General features: G+C 37.1%; 1 protein-coding gene across 4 annotated transcripts in view; it reads left to right on the top strand.

The window, feature by feature from the left end:
- Nucleotides 1-3,333: 3,333 nt before the first annotated feature.
- xrn2 (5'-3' exoribonuclease 2) overlaps nucleotides 3,334-18,724 on the top strand; it is a 44,445-nt gene continuing 29,054 nt past the window's right edge. For all 4 annotated transcript variants that reach the window (XM_028440537.1, XM_028440536.1, XM_028440538.1 and 1 more), the window contains exons 1-16: nucleotides 3,334-3,543; nucleotides 6,443-6,570; nucleotides 6,647-6,758; nucleotides 11,138-11,249; nucleotides 11,325-11,383; nucleotides 11,482-11,571; nucleotides 11,657-11,729; nucleotides 12,323-12,373; nucleotides 12,444-12,601; nucleotides 12,671-12,745; nucleotides 14,402-14,535; nucleotides 14,601-14,658; nucleotides 15,951-16,058; nucleotides 16,145-16,189; nucleotides 16,442-16,582; nucleotides 17,541-17,585. In XM_028440537.1, the coding sequence (XP_028296338.1) occupies nucleotides 3,469-3,543; nucleotides 6,443-6,570; nucleotides 6,647-6,758; nucleotides 11,138-11,249; nucleotides 11,325-11,383; nucleotides 11,482-11,571; nucleotides 11,657-11,729; nucleotides 12,323-12,373; nucleotides 12,444-12,601; nucleotides 12,671-12,745; nucleotides 14,402-14,535; nucleotides 14,601-14,658; nucleotides 15,951-16,058; nucleotides 16,145-16,189; nucleotides 16,442-16,582; nucleotides 17,541-17,585 (1,464 nt within the window). In that variant the 5' untranslated portion in view covers nucleotides 3,334-3,468. The remainder of the gene's footprint in view (nucleotides 3,544-6,442; nucleotides 6,571-6,646; nucleotides 6,759-11,137; nucleotides 11,250-11,324; nucleotides 11,384-11,481; nucleotides 11,572-11,656; nucleotides 11,730-12,322; nucleotides 12,374-12,443; nucleotides 12,602-12,670; nucleotides 12,746-14,401; nucleotides 14,536-14,600; nucleotides 14,659-15,950; nucleotides 16,059-16,144; nucleotides 16,190-16,441; nucleotides 16,583-17,540; nucleotides 17,586-18,724) is intronic.

The following is an 18,724-nucleotide window of genomic DNA, read 5'->3' as shown; positions in this document are numbered from 1 at the left end:
TTATTCACACAACAAATAAAAAAGTGAAGCAATTTCATTCCAAATTCCATTGAAACTTTTGACAGTGTTCTTGTTCTTTATTTAGTTATTTATTCATCTGAATAATAGCCACTGTTATCCAGGAAGTTTACTATTATTATTATAGTCATCTTAATGATGGAAATCATTGTTTTAATCACAAATAAAATGGGTTCATAGTGACCAAAAATGATAGAAAAGGTGGTGAAATTGGATTTTAGAAACCACAGAAATGGCTTAAAAGTTGCAAATTGTGGGTAATGGAATTTAAAAATGTAGAGAAAATGAGTTTAAACTAGCAAAATATGGGAATTAAAAATCATTATTGTGGTTAAATTGGCAAAAATAAACATAAAATAAGATAATAAGATATAATGGGTGAAAAATTAGGTGGAAAAGTGGTGGAATGGTTTATAAGTGCTGAAAATGTCTTGAACGTGGGAAAAATGTGCAGCAAAGGTTGAAATGTGATGTAGAAGTGTCAGAAATTGGAGAAATGTAGCAAAAATACATTAAAAGGAACCAAAATATGGCAAGAAAAAGTGATAAAATAGGTTAAAATATGGTGAGTTTGGTGTTGTTGCAGAAAAAGGGTCAAAATGGGCTCAAATTGTTCAAAAAATATTCTTAGTTTTGTGAAGGTATCTGGCAGCCCCCTCCCAGTGTCTCACATCCACAAATTGGTTACTGGCTCCAAGGTTGAGAACCCCTGATATAGATCACCTGTTGATAATGGGAGGTGTCTCTTCTCCAGTCGCCTTATTGTATCTATATAATGATTTATAATCTTGTTTCAGCTTATCTTGTCTTACTTTTTTTTTTGTCTTTGTCCTGATTTTAAACCTTTTTGTGCTGAGCGATTATTTAATAACGTCTCTCTATTAACAGTCTGATGGGGTTTTATATTTGACCTGAAAAAATCGCTTAATTCTAATGGCTTTAATTTAATTTAAGATTATTTCATAGTAAATTATACATATGTTTAAACTAAATCCCAGCAGGTTGTGGTGATGTAATAACCCACCGGTAGGAGGCGCTCCGCCTCTTTCAGTGACAAACAGACAATAATAAGGACGTTTATCCATGTTTTATTAGATCAGCCTCATGTGAAGTTTATCAGCTTTAATCCTCAACTCAAACTTAGCTCTGAGGAACAATTCACTGTGTGGGAATAATTATTTAAACTTAGGATTTACTAAAACATGCAGTTTAAAATGTACAGTTTGGAATTCCCCTTTAAACATAAAACATTTTGAGTTCTTACATAACAAAAACATTTATATATGATACCAATTATTTCAAACAAAACACAATCTCCACTAGTAATTCTAACAATAAAGGCTTGGATTTATAAAGCGCTTTCTTCAAAGAGACACAGTCATACCGGTGGTGTTAAGCTACAATGTAGCCACAGCTGCCATAGGGCAGACTAACATTTTGCGCCTCTGACCACCACCAACATTCATTCACAATTCATACTCACTCATACAAGACAATGTGGGTAAAGTGCCTTGCCCAAGGACACAATGACAATGTTAGAGCGGGATTTGAGCCTCCAACCTTTCGGTCACTGGACAACCCACTCTACCACTGAGCCATCATGACGTGATAAATATTCTGTACAACTGCATTTATTTTAGTTTTTAAAAAAAAACATATTTAGTAATGTATGCGTTCACTTTGATTTTTTTTTTTTTTTTTTAAATGTTACAAATTTAAATGACTTCTTTAATTGATTCTGTTATTCAAAGCGTCTGGCCATGACTGCTGTTCAGAAAAAGTCTTTTAAATTACTATAAATTTGTTCAAATTAATTTTATTCCCTATTTTAGTTATATTGCAGTCCTGTATAGATGTATAAGTATTTTAATTTTAATTCCCATTATAATATTCACCCAAATAGTCACGATTTAGCTGTTTTACCACAATTAGGCTTATGTTTCCCAAACATTTCTGTTGTCCCCCCCCCTTATATGATAATATTAGTATTATTTTTATTATTATTATTATTATTAATAATAATAATAATATGGGTGATAAAAATATAACTTTTATTGAAAAGGATAAAAAATTGTTAAAAAAAACCCCCAAAAAACTTCAAAATCTCATAAAAAAAATAACATAAAAGGCACATAATGTAATCACATAATGAAAATATAAAGTTTTATAAAAGGGCTCATAACACACAAGATAACAACAAAAAATGACAACATGTTCCCAAAATGACCCATAACGTATACAGAGAAGAAAAAAAGACTCCAAAAAAACACACAAAATAACAGAAAAACGAAAACAAAACCCTGCTATGGAACGACAATACCACAAATCAACAAAAAAAATTACAAAATTACACAAAAGGACAACAAAAGGACAAAAATATTCCCCTTTATTGATTTAAAAATCCACCGAAACGACCACAAAAATATACAAAATGACTCCAAAAACACACTAAAACGAATTAAAATGACAAGAAACTATACGAAAGTACAACATCCATCCATCCATCCATCTTCATACCCGCTTATTCCCATTTATCAGGGTCGCGGGGGTCTGCCTCCGGCTCTCATAGGGCGCTGGGCGGGGATACACCCTGGACAGGGCGCCAGTGAAAGAACAACATAAATACGCAAAATAATATAAAAGGTGCAATCATAGGGAAGCGTAGAGCTGCCACAGGTGTAAATATATTTTGGATCACTATTGTATGAACAATATAATTATATTGTACAAACAATATAGTATAGTTACGAACATCATATTATATTGTACTAACGTGATATAATAATGTGAAGAAAGGTGGATTTAAGACAAGAGTAAGAGTAAAAGAAGTAAGAAAGTTGACATATGCATGCACATGCGGTAATAAATGAATGTCTAAACGTGGATTCTCCACTATCGCGTTTCCAATATAATATCATGTTTCTCTAATATAATTATATTGTTCATACAATATAGGAAAATATATTTTCCCATGTGGCAGCTCTACGCTTCCTTACAATCACGTCTTTTACAACAGTAATTATAAAGTTATTTGAGTGCAAAGTAATAACATTCTTCTATTTTTCATGCACAATGTGGGTTTAGCATTATATAATATAATTATATAAATAAAAAAAAGATTAAAAACAAACTGGTATTTGTGAAGGATTCCTTCTATTCCTGCCCAATAATAGTACATTTTAAGTTATTTTCTAAAATTCAGATTCTTAGATTAAAAAAAAGAAAAGAAAAGAAAAAAGTATTTATTTTTATTTTATTTTCCTTCCCGCCAAAAATAGCCCGGAAGTGTTTTCACCCTGGACCGGTAGTTGAAGGTTTAATAATGGCCGCCTGGAGAAGCATGTAGCAGTAGCGTCTGACTCTACACGGGTTTTAAATACACTGTTTTAAACATTTTCTAACGCTTCACTTTGTTTTAATTACCAACGGACAGACGAACATTAGCCGGAGATGGGAGTCCCGGCGTTTTTCCGTTGGCTGAGTCGCAAATATCCATCAATCATCGTTCACTGCGTGGAAGAGAAGGTAGGCTAGCGTGTTAGCTTAGCATCCCCGCCGCTACAATCACACCGTACTAGTAATTTTATAGAATTTCACTCTGTTTTATCTACTTTAAGGGTTTATCTAAGCACAGGGACCGAAAATAATCCATAAATACTTGAACTTTATTTGATCATGCAGTATAATTTTTAGATAATAAATTGTTTTGTGGTAAACTGAACCTGAAATCCAGCAATAAAATTTAGAATTTAGATTAAAAACCTATAATTGAACTTTCTGCATTTCACCAAGTTAAACCCTGAATTAAATATTATTTTTTAATTGCAGTTTACTGCGCTAAAACAGTTTATTTACAATACATCTGACAATAATCAACTTTTAAATGACCAATTCAATCTAGTGGTGTGGAGAAAGGTTTGTTCTTTTAAAGTCGTTTAAAAAAAAAAAAGTTTGTATTTCTCTGATTTCAGCAAACCACTCAGAGGTTTGAGGCGATAAATACAAAACTATATTAAATAATGAATAAATCGTTCTTTGTTTATCAAGTGTTCCTGCCGTCAGAACATTACAAAATAAAGATTACTATTAAAACAGTAGAAATGATGTCGTACATTCTCTACAAATAGATGATAAAGGCTAGATAAAGCTGATATAAAGACCATTCAATTATTATTTCACAAGTTTGATTAAGTTTTTCAGTATTTAAACTCGTTACATTTTTGGATTCATTTACAGTCACAAGATAACATGATGACGAATGGAACTGTAACACCAACTGGTTCAACACTTATAAATCTTTTCCACCACTTTTCCAACTGTCTATTTTTTTTTTCATTTACTTTAATTAATAACTTTTAACTTATTTCTGAGGTTTTTAATTAGGCTGTAAGATTTTAAGAAAAAATCTAATTGCGATTTTTTTGGCAGATTTTACAATATTTTTGATTCATAATTTTCTATAAATCAAGTTTCAGTGCAATATTTACAATGTACAGTAACATTTACAAACATTACAGAAATTTACACATTACCATTTAAACATTAAATTCCATTACTCTAATGCAAAAATCTAATGTTGCTTTTTAACTCCTGTAATAATAACAAAAACATAACCTATAAAGCAAGGTCTGTGTGTTAAATTTGCATTAGGAATTAAGTGTTTACAATGTCAATTTAAAGAGGATTTACCTTTTATTTGGAATTAAAGCTCCCTTGTAAATGTGAGTGTTTCATAACTTCATGCTGGTGCGTTGCTTTTCCCCCAATTTATTAATTTAAATGAATGAAAACACAATATTTATCACTCTACACATTTCACATTAAACCTAAATATTCCTGACGTCACACCTTCAAACACAACCTCATTTAACCATCCATGAAAAAACTACTGAACCTCCCACTTTCCTATAATAACACATGCTTCCTACAGACACTGCACGAGTTAAACAAAAAAATATGTAAAAATTATGTGTAAGATACAATTCATATGTTGTACGGACATGGATTATTTTTGTTGTATAAAGATGTATGAGAGCAGCATTAATGTCACCCAATTCCCCCTCATAGATCAATGGTTTACTGAATCTGAGCAGGTTTATTAAGTTTTGATCAACTTAATTTAAATTAAATGACATTAATTTAAATGTACCTAATTTAATTTATTCTGATGACATCATTCCAGATCATAATGATTAAACTTAAACAAATGGACACAAGGATGCCTCAGTGATTTCACCACTAGGGGCAGAGTATTTGATGGTATTAAAAGCTGACTGGGCGGTGCACCTAATGAGCAGTCCTCAGAAACATTTCCCCATAACAAACGTTCTTTGTCTCACGATGACGGCGTTTCATCCACTTTCTGTCACTTTCCGGCGATTTTGTATAGCTATTTACAAAAAAGTATGAATCACAAATACAGGGAATTGGCAAATAATTTGTGCCTCATTGTGTTGATGTAAAACAATAAACTAATATATTATACACTACACTCCATTCTCACTCACTACACACTAACTAAACAGTCAAATCACAGTAATAATCACTATTATCTCAAATCTCTCAACTCACCCTCTTTTTCTCCGTCTCTGTTTACCTGTCGCTTGAAAACAATATTCCCACTATATGTAGACTTTATGATTGGACAATGGCCTTCTTCTTCTCAACCAATAGGAAACAGCTATAATGAGACGTTTCAGTGTTGTTCAAACTTGCTGCACAAGACTTTCACTTTCGTTTTAGACTCGCTCTTCAGCGTCTTCTTGTACGGAGCACTGACAGCTCAAGAAAATGTCACAGAAAAACACATTTTCCCTCATAACGCCACTTCTATTTGGCCTATTAACATGATTTAAAGACTGGTTTGTAGTTTGACATCTGCACTTTCGACACAAGTTGAAATGGAGATCCAAGGATGCTGCACTTTCCGCTATTGGCTCTTTAAAACGTTTATGTGATCAGGACGCGCCGGCGCGTCCGTCGGCCCCAGAGGGTCAACGGTGAAATGATACGCCCTACTTATTGGTTAGCGTGACCTTTCCACGAGCATGAGGCTGCTTCTGATTGGAGGAGGGAGGGAGACAGCATGTATGTGTAAAATAGTCGTAAACATATCCTGGGTCAGGCAAGGGACATGATCACATGATCACGTCTGAAATTGTGGTTTCAATCAGAAAACGATAAATTGTTCAGCCTTAGTTTTTAAAATCTCCTTTCACCACCTTCAGTGGGGGTCCCCGGTCTCTGGGCCCTTTATTCTGGAGGTCAATGCTGAAAAGGTTTAGAGCCACTGCACCAGGGGGCGGGACAATAACTTAAACCATGCCCACATATTTCTGATCACTAAACCAGAGAGAACAAAGTAGAATAAAACATGAAGCAGTTTTAAAAGTCATTTTTAAACATGTTTATGTTTTGTTTAAAGGCTAAAGAGTGCAATGGAGTTCGAATCCCAGTGGATACGACCAAACCCAACCCCAACGAGGTGGAGTTTGATAATCTGTACCTTGACATGAACGGGATCATCCATCCCTGCACCCACCCTGAAGACAAGTAGGATCCACCCCCTCATCACCATCATCACCACAGTGTATCAAATCCTATGATTCACTCCTCCTCTTCCTCACAGGCCGGCCCCGAAGAACGAAGACGAGATGATGGTCGCCATCTTTGAGTACATCGATCGGCTCTTCAACATCGTGAGACCCAGAAGAGTTTTATACATGGCCATCGACGGAGTGGTGAGTCCGTTTCTGATCTCCAACATTTCAAAGTAAGGATGTCAGGCCAGATCACGTGGTTTCAGACTGGATCGGAATCGGACGTTATCTCCCAATATATGTATGAATATTTATTATCATTATGGGGTGGGTGGTATACCGGTTCATACCAAATACCGCTATATATTTCCGTATGATATAATTTTTTAATATAGCTGCGCCGTGTCAAAGTTGCACTGTGAAGGTAAACAGTAGCGCTCTGGTTACCATGGTTACGATGTAAATGGATAAGAAAGCTCTGCAGCTGCAGAACTAGTAGAACATGATGACACAGAAGAACTTGTGTCAAAAAGAGGAGGAGCCTGTCTGTTGTTTGGTCAGCAGAACAAGTTGGATGCAGAGCTGAGGTGGAGAGTTAAACCAGTTCTCAGATGTTTGTGAATAAAGGAGTTCAACATCAGGTTAATCACTACATTTGTTCTGTTTGGAAGAGAACAAACGTATCATTAGCCTCTGTAGGAATGTGCGATATTTTATGGTTTTGATTTATTGTCAAAAACATTCTCACCGGTAAGAATTTGTCATCCCTCGATATAAACGATAAATTCCCATGTCTGAAATTAGCGAGGGCCACGGGCCATTTGTCCCTCAATTTAGCTAAGAATGCCCCAAAAAAAACATGTTCCACTGGCCAAAACTGTTCCTGTTTGTTGTCAACAAGATATTCTCTGAAGTGGAACGTTGTTTACGGAAGCTCTGCACGGTGTGCACCGCCACCGCCCCCCGCACACACCGCCGTCTGTCTGTGTGTGAGGTCTTCGTCTCAGCTACCAGAAGCTACTATGCTGTGATACATCATGAACCGCTACGTGGTTAAAACAGATAACATCCAACAAAGTGAACCTATTCAAGTTCTTCCATCAGATCCACCCAAAGTTCCTCAAACACAGGGAGGAAATAAATGAATTACATACAGTAACACTAATAGTAATCCACACGCACAAATATATTCCATAAAATATCAACTCATGAACTCTGAGTCAGCAGTTATTGTAGCCTTTTTAATTGTGTCTAATGTTGATGTATTAAGATTTATTTGAGTTTGTAAGGAGCCTGTTTACACTAAGTTGTGATTTTTTTATTTCATTTTTCATTTTATTTATTGTGATTTTTATCGTTATCGTGATAAATTCTTGAAATTATCGAAATAAGTTTTTGTCAATATCGCCGATCCCTACCTCTGCTAACTAGCCTGATGCTAGTGTGTGTGTGCACTGTGCACAGATGTTTAAGGGCGTGTTTGTGTGTGCGCGCCAGTGTTTGGGATTTGCGTGTATGTTTGTGTGTGAGAATAGACCATAAGTCAATTTACTGCAGGACGTGCAGGTGTGTTCTAAATCAGTGATTCTCAGCTGGTGGGTCGCGGACCTGTACTTAGCTGGTCAAAAATAAATAAATACTTAATGTCTCATGTTGCACTTGTCTTTTATTTTGACATGCATGCTGTGAAATGCATGTTGCACAGGAAAATATATAGATTTGTTTTAAAAAATATGATGTTTTCAACAGCTATTTTTGTAAAACTAAATTTGTTTGGTTGAATTCTTAAAAAAAACGTGGGACCCAATGACAAAATGTGGGTCCTAGGATGAGACCAGATGAGAACTCCTGTTCTAAATGAACCTCTATCTGCAGATCTCACCCCTGTTATTTAATAAGCAGCTAATACTTTTCATGCTCTAAACCTGCAATACCAACAAAATGAAGTTATCATACTTTTCATCATAAAAACATACATTTTAATGTGTGAACTAAATGAGAGTAAACATTAAGAGTTCAGTTCCTAAAAGCTCATTACTGGCCTTACTTTACAGCTCTGTGGTACTTTTATTTTCCTATTTGTTAACATGCCTGTTGGGTATTTTAAGATGAGGCACTATTCATTTTTATATTAGACATTTTTATTCAATATTTAATCTTGTACTAAAGTCTAACGTGAATTTTCTATTAATGTAGTGCTTGATTATTAAGCTACATCACAGAAGTGTTCTGTTTAGGGTTGACTGTTAAAATAAGGTGAATAAAATAAATAAAGGACATCCTGGATCTGTTTTTTTTTTTTTTTTTTGCTCTTTATTTTATATTAAACAAATCACAAGGACAGCCTTCTTCCACCTCTGTAATATCTCTAAAATCAGGAATATCTTGACCCAGAGTGATGCTGAAAAACTAATCCATGCATGTGTTACATCTAGATTAGATTATTATAACTCTATACTGTCAGGATGTCCTAGTAACTCACTAAAAAGTCTCCAGTTAATTCAGAATGCTGCAGCTAGAATACTAACAGGTACTAACAGTAGAGAAGATATTTCTACAGTGTTGACTTCTCTTCATTGACTTCCTGTAAAATCTAGAATAGAGTTTAAAATCCTCCTGTTAAAATACAAAGCTCTACATGATCAAGCTCTGTATATCTTAGAGACCTGTTAGTGTCCTATCGTCCAGGCAGATCACTCCGCTCTCAGTCTGCTGGTCTCCTGGAAGTTCCTAACGTGTCTAGATGTAGAACAGGAGGAACAGCTTTCAGCTATCAGGCCCCTCCCCTTTGGAACTAGCTCCCCGTCTCAGTACGGGAGCCTGCTACTCTCCCCACCTTTAAGGATAAACTCAAAACCTACTTAACGACCAGCTCTAGGAAGAGTCCTGGTGGTTCCAAACTTCTTCCATTTATGGATGATGGAGGCGACTGTGCTCATTGGGACCTTTAAAGCAGCAGAAATGTTTCTGTACCCTTCCCCAGACCTGTGCCTTGAGACAATCCTGTCTCAGAGGTCTACAGACAATTCCATCGACTTCATGCTTGTTTAGTGGTCTGACATGCACTGTTAACTGTGGGACCTTATATAGACAGGTGTGTACCTTTCCAAACCATGTCCAATCAACTGAATTTACCACAGGTGGACTCCAGTTAGGCTGTAGAAACATCTCAAGATGATCAGTGGAAACAGAATGCACCTCAGCTCAATTTTGAGCTTGATCTCAAAGGCTTTGAATACTTATGTACAAGTGATTTCCTCATTTTTTTATTTTTAAGAAATTTGCCAAAAATCTCAAACAAGCGTTTTTAAGTTGTCATTATTGGGAATTATGTGTAGAATTTTGAGGGAAAAAAGTGAATTTAATCCCTTTTGGAAAAAGGCTGTAACATGATGAAATGTGGGAAAAGTGAAGTGCTGTGAATACTTTCCGTATGAACTGTAAGTCAGTTTTTTTTGTGTATTTTACTGCCATTTTGTGCACTTTTGTGTGTTTACTTTGGGGGCCGCCATTTGCACTGGAAAAAAAAATGTACCCTCCCCCTTTGTAATTAATTATGTTTATTATGAAGTATTCTTAAATCTCATTGAAGTAGTCTCCAATTTAATTTCAAATGGCATAAAAAGTCTTAAGTCCTGAATTTAATTTGACTGAAGCTGTAGGAACTCTGCAACTGGTGGTCCGGGGACCCATGTACGGCCCTTAGGCTCATTTTGTGCACCCCCCAAAGTAAACACAAAATATTCTCAAACTGACTCTAGAAAACTTTTTGAAAAACAAGGATGATGAAAAAATACAAAATAACAAAACTACAGAAAATTACAAAAAACAATTGAATACACAATATAAAACATAAGACATCTCTCATAACACACAAGATGACTACAAAAATAACAAATACAAACAAAATGACAGCATAACTACACAAAATGACCCTAAACACATACAGAGGAAAAATTGAGAAACAACAAAACGCAGCTGAAGCAGTGTTTCCTTAGCCTTTATTTATCACATGTACCCCTTAGCTCATGTTCTACATTATTTATCTGTGCTCCAGACTCGTCTAAACTCTTTACTGTGGCTCGTCCAACATTAACCTTGAATTTAGGGCTTTTTATTCCTTTTGTTCTGATGTTTTGCTCGTTTTAAAATTAGAATTTCACATTTTGGTGTGTTTTAAAGAGTTGTGCCACAAATTATTATTGATGGATGAGAAAAAAGTTTGTGCATGAAAAATCTGTAATGTTAAAAGATAAAGTTTGAAATATTTGAGAGGTGTTCAAGTACCCTTAAGGGTACCCCAGTTTGGGAACCACTGAGCAAAAGTAACCAAAAGTATCAAAATAGAAAAACACAACATGACTTCAATAACACACTGAGGGACAACAAAAAGGCACTAGACGACAAAAATATACAAACGACCATAAAAACACAGTAAATGACTTATATATGAATTAAAATGTGAGGAAAATATACAAAAGGACAACATGAATATGCAAAATGACTCCCCAAAAAATGCTGTGTGTGAGTGTCCCAGCTCTGATCTGCTCATGCTCAGTTTCTGGTTGTTTCTTCCTCAGGCTCCTCGTGCTAAAATGAACCAGCAGCGCTCGCGTCGCTTCAGAGCCTCCAAAGAAGGAGTGGAACTAACTGAGTCCAAGGAGCGCATGAGGGAGGAGATCATCCAAAGAGGTGTGTGTAAACATATAAATACTTATGAATGGTATAATGTAGAGGATCATTGTTTATTTGTTCTTTTTTCTACAGGAGGTTATCTTCCACCAGAGGAAATCAAAGAGAGATTTGACAGTAACTGCATCACTCCTGTACGTGTGACGCTCTCATCTAACATTTAGGAGCAGATCTAATCTATATACGTCTGTACCAGTGAATAACGTCGTCCTCTCTCTCTCTCTGTGTACAGGGGACAGAGTTCATGGACAACCTGGCTCAGTGTTTGAGGTATTATGTCGCTGAGAGACTCAGCAACGACCCGGGATGGAAGAACATTGTGGTGAGTGTTTCTTTCCTTCACTCGTCATGTTTTTCATCTTTTCGTCCTTCATTAGAAATAAAAAACATTTACATTCCTGCTCCAGGTGTTTCTATCAGATGCCAGCGTTCCAGGTGAAGGAGAACATAAGATTATGGATTTCATCAGGAGACAGAGAGGTATCTGTTACTCTCTCTCATTAAATATATCAACATATATAAAATATATTCACTTAACCCAAGGTTTTTAAACTTTTTCGAATCATGCCGAACATGCTTAATATTGTTTATAGAGTTTATGCTCGTCATTAATTTCATATTTCTCTGCTGTATTTACATCAAACGCACCTGTTTGACAATGAAAAATATGGTGTAAATGTGTAATATTGTCCCATATTTCATGCTTTTTTTTGCCAATTTAACCACATTCTCCAGTTGTCATGCCCATTATGTACAAGTTTAAACTAATTGTTCCAATATTGACACTTTAAACCCTTTTTTACCACTTTTTCTGTCCGTTTTTACCCCAGTTTTTACAACTTTTAACCAATTTCTATGGCTTTTTTAAATCCAATTTCACCACCTTTTCCGCCATTTTTGGTCACTTTTAACCCATATGCTATTTTTCACCATCATCTCCATTTGTTCTAAGAACCACAAAAACATAGTATTTGAGGTTTATTTTAAATAGGAAATAAATAAATAGAAATGGTTATAAAAAAAAGTTTCCATTTCAGGAAGTGAAGTCCGTATTTTCTGTCCATTTCCTACAGCTCAGCCCAATCATGACCCCAACACACACCACTGCCTCTGCGGTGCCGACGGTAAGCCTGGGAACATGTGATCATGTGATCAGCCTGTGTGTGTGTGTGATGAGCTCTGCTCTCCTCTCAGCTGACCTAATCATGCTGGGCCTGGCCACACACGAGCCCAACTTCACCATCATCAGAGAGGAGTTCAAACCTAACAAACCACGCCCCTGCGCTCTGTGTGGACAGATGGGTCACGACATCAAGGACTGTCAGGGCGTGGCCCGGGAGAAGAAAGGAGAGGTGCAGGAAATCATTCAACGCTTCTTTTTCTGGCGGGAGAGGATTAACATTTTCTGTCGTCTCTTTCAGAATGACGAGTTTGCAGATTCGATGCCGGTGAGCGAGCAGGAGTTCATCTTCATCAGGTTGTGTGTTCTTAGAGAGGTGAGTCAGCGTTCTCCCTGTGGAGAATATTCTCTCATGAAAACCAAAGTTTTCTTCCAACACTTTTGCATATACAGTAGTCCCTTTCTACATTGCGGTTCACCTTTCGCGGCCTCGGTGTTTCACAGATTTTTTTTTACAGCGCATGAACGTACATTGTGTTCTGCGTCCTGATTGGCTAATGCTGCGTTCACCCACCAGTGACACATTCAATTAAGTGAGTTTCACTGCCTGCTGAAGCGAGGAGCTGTGCTCCTTTTTCTCCTCTCATAAACATAAACCACCAGTGAAAAAAGCAGGTGTGATTAGCGGCTAATGCTATGCTAGCTCAGTGCTACAGAGAGAACTTTTACCTGCTACCACCACCACCTCACTGATTCTCCTCCACACCTAATCCTTCCTAGTCCTGGTTCTAAAGGGCGTGTCCTACAGCTCCATGTGGTCACACAGTTGAATGGGTGAACAGACCGGTGTCTGTGTTGACGTGACGTCATCGTCAACAAAGACTCTGAATGCGTTCAGCATCAATGTCTGATCACTAGCAGTGTGACTCTGAAGTGTTGTATGTGTGAAAACTGGTTTATGTTTTAAAATCAATGAAGGTTTGAACTTTGAGAATGTTTAAAAAAAGAGAAATGTTCATTCTTGTCTGAGAACAGTGTATAAAGTGTGTGGTGAGGGGTTTTACAGCCTTAAAACATGTATAATAATTATAAAAAATAAAGCTGACTACTTCGTGGATTTCTCCTACTGCGGGTTATTTTTAGAACGTAACCCCCGCGACAAACGAAGGACTACTGTACACAATTATTCAAATCCTGCAATGCCTTGTTGAATAATCACAGAAATCGAAAGAATATTAAAAAATTACAGAATACAGTTGGTTATTCAGTGGGCAAGTGCACATACTGTACCTATACATGAATAAACAGTTTCTGTAAATATTAACATTGAAAATGGACAAAATGTAGTATTTCCTAAACAGATGAAGACAATTTATCAGAGGATTCCAACATTCTTAGAAATTTCTTTTGAATTAAAATAACTTTGTTTAGATAAGTTAGACTGGTATTGCCCCAAACCATATTACAATAGATAAGGTATGGGAAAAGTAAACTAATATAGAAGTTAGTTTTATGTATTTTAAGAGAAAACTTGATTTGTTTGAACCACACTTGAATAATTCTTCATTTACTTCTCTTAAGATGAGACATGTCATTGGCAAACATAGATTCAAGGTCATTATACAAACATTTTTATAATCATTAATGTAAACGATAAACAAACGAGCTCCGAGAATAGAGCCCTGAGGGATTCCACAAATTAGCTGAGCTCTCTGAGTTATGATTATGAACGCAAACATATTGTTCTCTCTCATAAAGATTATTTTTGTTTCTCAAATGTATCAATATTATTTCCTTCATGTTTCATAGAAAGTGGATTTTGTGTTAGTCTCTGCTGTGAGAATCCTCTCAGGCCTTTTTATTACCAGCAGCTGATCAATGTAACACTGAAACACAGATAGATGAGGAAAGAATTCCATAGAAACCATACGGTTGTCTTCTTATTTCATTATAAACTCATTTCTCTTAATGTCTGTGGGAAACTGTGGCTCAGCTAAAGTTATGTGATCTGTTGTATGATCTTGTCTCTCAGTACCTGGCCCGGGAGCTGACCATGGCCAGTCTGCCTTTTCCCTTTGAGTTTGAACGGAGCATCGATGACTGGGTCTTCATGTGCTTCTTCGTTGGAAACGACTTCCTCCCTCATCTTCCGTCCTTGGAGATCAGGTGAGTGTCTGCTTGGAGGTTTGAAGACAGCGTGTGTTATAATAAAACTGTGTGTGTGTGTGCAGAGAAGGAGCCATCGATCGGCTTGTTGGGATCTACAAAGATGTTGTGCACAAAACTGGGGTAAGAAAGAATGCCGGGATTTTCAGTTATTTTTTTTTTTTTCACTACCGTCGTAATAATTGCTGCACACTTGGACACCAAAGGGACTTCCAGGTGTGCACGGGTTTTTTTAGCTCTTTTTTTTAATTTCCATAACCAAGAAACACATATATCCTCTGCACCATCTATTTAATACAGGCGATCTGCTTGGATACCCCTGTCTTTACCCAAGCACTCGAAGGACCCCTGCCGCCACTTAGCTGCCCCCAATGCTGATTGTATGCATTCTCCGCTTGGTAACCGTAATTACTGTCCACTATAAACAGTGTGTCTTCAATCAAACACAGCGTGTAGCGACACATGAAGCTGCTCGTCATGTTTATAACTCTCAACGGATCATTTATGCACGTTTCAACCGGACGTGAATACCGTCCGGTTGAAACATGTTCGGGCTTAAAGATGCATCATCTTCATTCTGGTCGGACGGGTTCAGGCCGTGTTCTCTCGTGCCGAGTCTTAAAAAGCACATCTTTGATTCAGTCTTTTGAAAGAAATATTATTTCTTGTCTGTAAAGTGTGTTTGAGTATTTATTAGTGGAGGAGACACATACATACATACATACATACATACACCAAGCATGACTAACTTTAACTGCATTTATCATCACCTTCATCAATTCAACAAATAACTTTTAGCTTTAAGATAAGGCTGGAACAAAGATAAACAAACAAACAAAACAACCAAACCCAACTTTTGCTTTACTTCACTAAATTTAGCCTCAGAGAGTTTAAATTGTTTGCACCAGTAGCATTCAGGCACGTGCCACACGATCCCCCTATGCTGAGAAAAATTCCTGATGAGAGCGCTGTGTCAGCGCACTGTTTAAGGGACGAGAATAAAGCCTCCGATTTTTTTTTTAATTTTTTTTTTTTAATTTTCTCAATTCAGTTTCAGAGTTTTGGTTTATTCCATGTCAAATCAGCCAAGAATTCTATTGAGTGACCATGCTTCACATATTTGCTCATAACTGTAAAATATTTCTGAAATCACATTTGAAGTATATGATTCAACATAACTTTTCTATTAGATTTATGAAAATACTTAAAATACTAATTGATAGACCTTGAAAAGAGCTTAAAATTTACACTAAAATCAACTCGGATATTGCTCATTAGGCTAGCGAGGGTGCGGCTAATTAGCCCAAACTTTAACTCATATCTTACTAATTAAGAGAGATTAATCATCGTTTTTAAGCTCAGCTCAGCTGGCTGTGGCTGTGTTGTCTAACACAGAGTGAACCGTGTGGCTGCAGGGCTACCTGACGGAGGACGGCTACGTGAAGCTGGAGCGCGTAGAGATGATCATGCAGGCCGTGGGCGTGGCCGAGGACAACATCTTCAAGAAACGCAAAGAGGACGATGTGAGTTTCTCCTCCCGTCGAGATTTGCTTATTATCACTGAGCTTTTAGCGTTTCTGTTCTTCACGTGACTTTCTCTCGCTCGCAGGAAGGCTTCAAGAGACGGAACAAGGAGAAGAGGAGGAGGATTAGAGTGAGTAGAACCTAAAGCTCAAACATTTAAGAGAGAAAAGAGCTTAGTTTAGTTTCTCTGACACTTTGTCTGATGAAGCGTTAGAAATGAAAAACGATGACACAAAGTACTTCTTTTTTTAATTTGGAGATATTAATGGATGAATTTAGTCATTATTTTATGTTGGAAAATGTATATTTTTCATCGGCCCGAGACGTTAAAAATGATAGATTGGCTCTGTTCTAACAAATGTATGTCTACGCGTCTGTGTAGCAACAGGAGCAGCAGCGTCAGGGCCCCGCCTACATGACCACAGGCCAGTTCGCCCCCCACGCCCTGGGCAGGAGGGACCGACCCGAGCCGGTCCAGAACGCCCGACAGCAGGCCTTCGACATGAGGACGCACCACAACCAGGTACGGTCACTGCTTTAGGGTTCTTTAGAACAGAAAGTATCATTCTTGTTTTCAAGGTATGAAGAACAAGAGGAAATTACTGTAACTCCTAGAGTATAAGTCACGTCTTTTTTCCATTTTAAAGTGAGGGTGTGACTTATTTGTCCATTTCAGGCGTGCAGCACAAACCAGTTAAGAGAATATGAGGAGGTTTCAGGTTCCTGGACCTGTTCGATCGACTGCAAAAAAAGAATGTTTTTGAAAAATGTATTGCCAATGATCGTGGTGTTTTATTTTGAAAAACCGCCACTCCTGTTCTTGACTCTGTGCAAAAAGGAGGATCTGGACTATGGTCAACAGTCCTAAAAATAACCAGTATAAACCATTAAAACCACCACATTCCAAACGCCCCAACATACAGTACAATATGTGGACTGAGAAACTTAGAGAATTATAGCACATGGAGAAAATCACATATGCTTTAGGAGACCAGAAAGAAATATTTTACTAGTTTGAAACCTGCTGATGCCATACTCATTAAATAAAATGATTTAGACACACCTACATATTATTCCACTCACTCCAAACCAGTGTTGTTAATTTGACATATTTGGTTCTTGTTTTGTTTTTTCCCTCTTTCTTTTTTTCTTAGATTAATCCTCACCTGGTTTTCTTTATGAATAACATCGCTTTGTTAAAGTTATGTATTTGTGGCTGAAATATTCTCAGATCTGCTTTTGTTAAAATGTGATTGTTACTATCTGTCAATCACGACACACTATCCATACAGCTGTAAGGATTTTAGAAAATGTAACAAGTTTGAAAATGTACCAGTTGTTTACTTCAAAACCCACCAGATTAACTTTCAGACATGTGACTTATAGCCAGGTGAGACTGTATCTTCATTATATCTAATGACCAGTCATGGCAGAAATAATGCTTTGTTTCCATTCCTCTTCATCTTTCCTTTGTTTTCCAGGACGCGGCTCAGTCCCTGAAGGCCATGATGAAGAACGGAAACAACGTGAGTTGTTTTTTTTTTTTTTTTTTTTTTTTAAGAATTCATTCCACGCAAAAAAAAACTGAATTCCTCTGCTCACTGGTCTGAAGTTTGTCCCAGCTTCCAATGTGCTGAATTACAAGCACCAACCAGGTTCTATTAAAGGTCATTAGAAAGGGTTTTATTTTGAAATTTGGAGAAGATGCATTTTCTTCAATTAATTTTAAGCGTTCATTTAACAATTAAAGCGATTCAAAGCAAACTTCCCTAAATAATTAGGAAAAAATGAATTTTAATGTGACGGTGCTTTACGCTTGATCATCATTGTGTTGCCATGGCAACAGATGAGCACAGAATGCTGAGAGGAGTCTGACATCATCATTAAAGGTATCAACAGAGGCCGTGAGCACGACGCTTCAACACCAGGGGGCGCTGAAGCCTCTGTAGGACAAAAACCGAAGGTTAGGGGCTTTAATGAAGAGCGTTGCCATGGTAACGGCTCTGGGGCCTCATTTATAAAAGTGTGCCTAGGTAAGATCACTGCAGCTGGTGTTCGCTAAAAACCACAAAGTGCATACGCAAAAAAAATCTGTCAGACTTGTAAACGAGGGCACACGCTCGTCCCACGCCTGTTTCTAGATGATTATCATTTTTAAACAAAAAGTTGTTGCAAGTGAGGAAACACCTTACTCCACCCATACGGTGCCTATAAAAGGTCAGGTGAATGCCCTTAATGAATATTCACTAATACGAGGGGGAAAACGAGCAAATAAAACAAATATAACTCAATGCAGGTGGAGGTATTAATTGTTGAAGTGGTGACGCAGTGAACATTAGGAATGATAGAAAGGCTGATCACGTTGCTTTGCCTCAGAGCGTCAGATTGTGACTGAGGTGAAAAAGAAATGATCAGACATAAAAGTGGAGGAGAAAATATGTATCACACTCCGTAGGAAGATCGTCTGTTCAACAGGTGGTGAAAAGAGCGCACGGGAGGATGAGGGGGGCACACAGATACACTATGTGCTCCAGAAGCATGGGATTAAATAGTATTTCCTTGCTTGAAATAATAAAGATGAACAGGTAGTAAAACACCTTTGGAACATTACATAATTCACAATATTTTATTTCAAGTAAAACCATATTTTTCATCAGTCCCAGGG

This window comes from Gouania willdenowi (assembly GCF_900634775.1).
Source record: "Gouania willdenowi chromosome 24 unlocalized genomic scaffold, fGouWil2.1 scaffold_320_arrow_ctg1, whole genome shotgun sequence".
NCBI classification, from domain to species: Eukaryota; Metazoa; Chordata; class Actinopteri; order Blenniiformes; family Gobiesocidae; genus Gouania; species Gouania willdenowi.
This window is presented reverse-complemented; position numbering and strand designations above follow the sequence as displayed.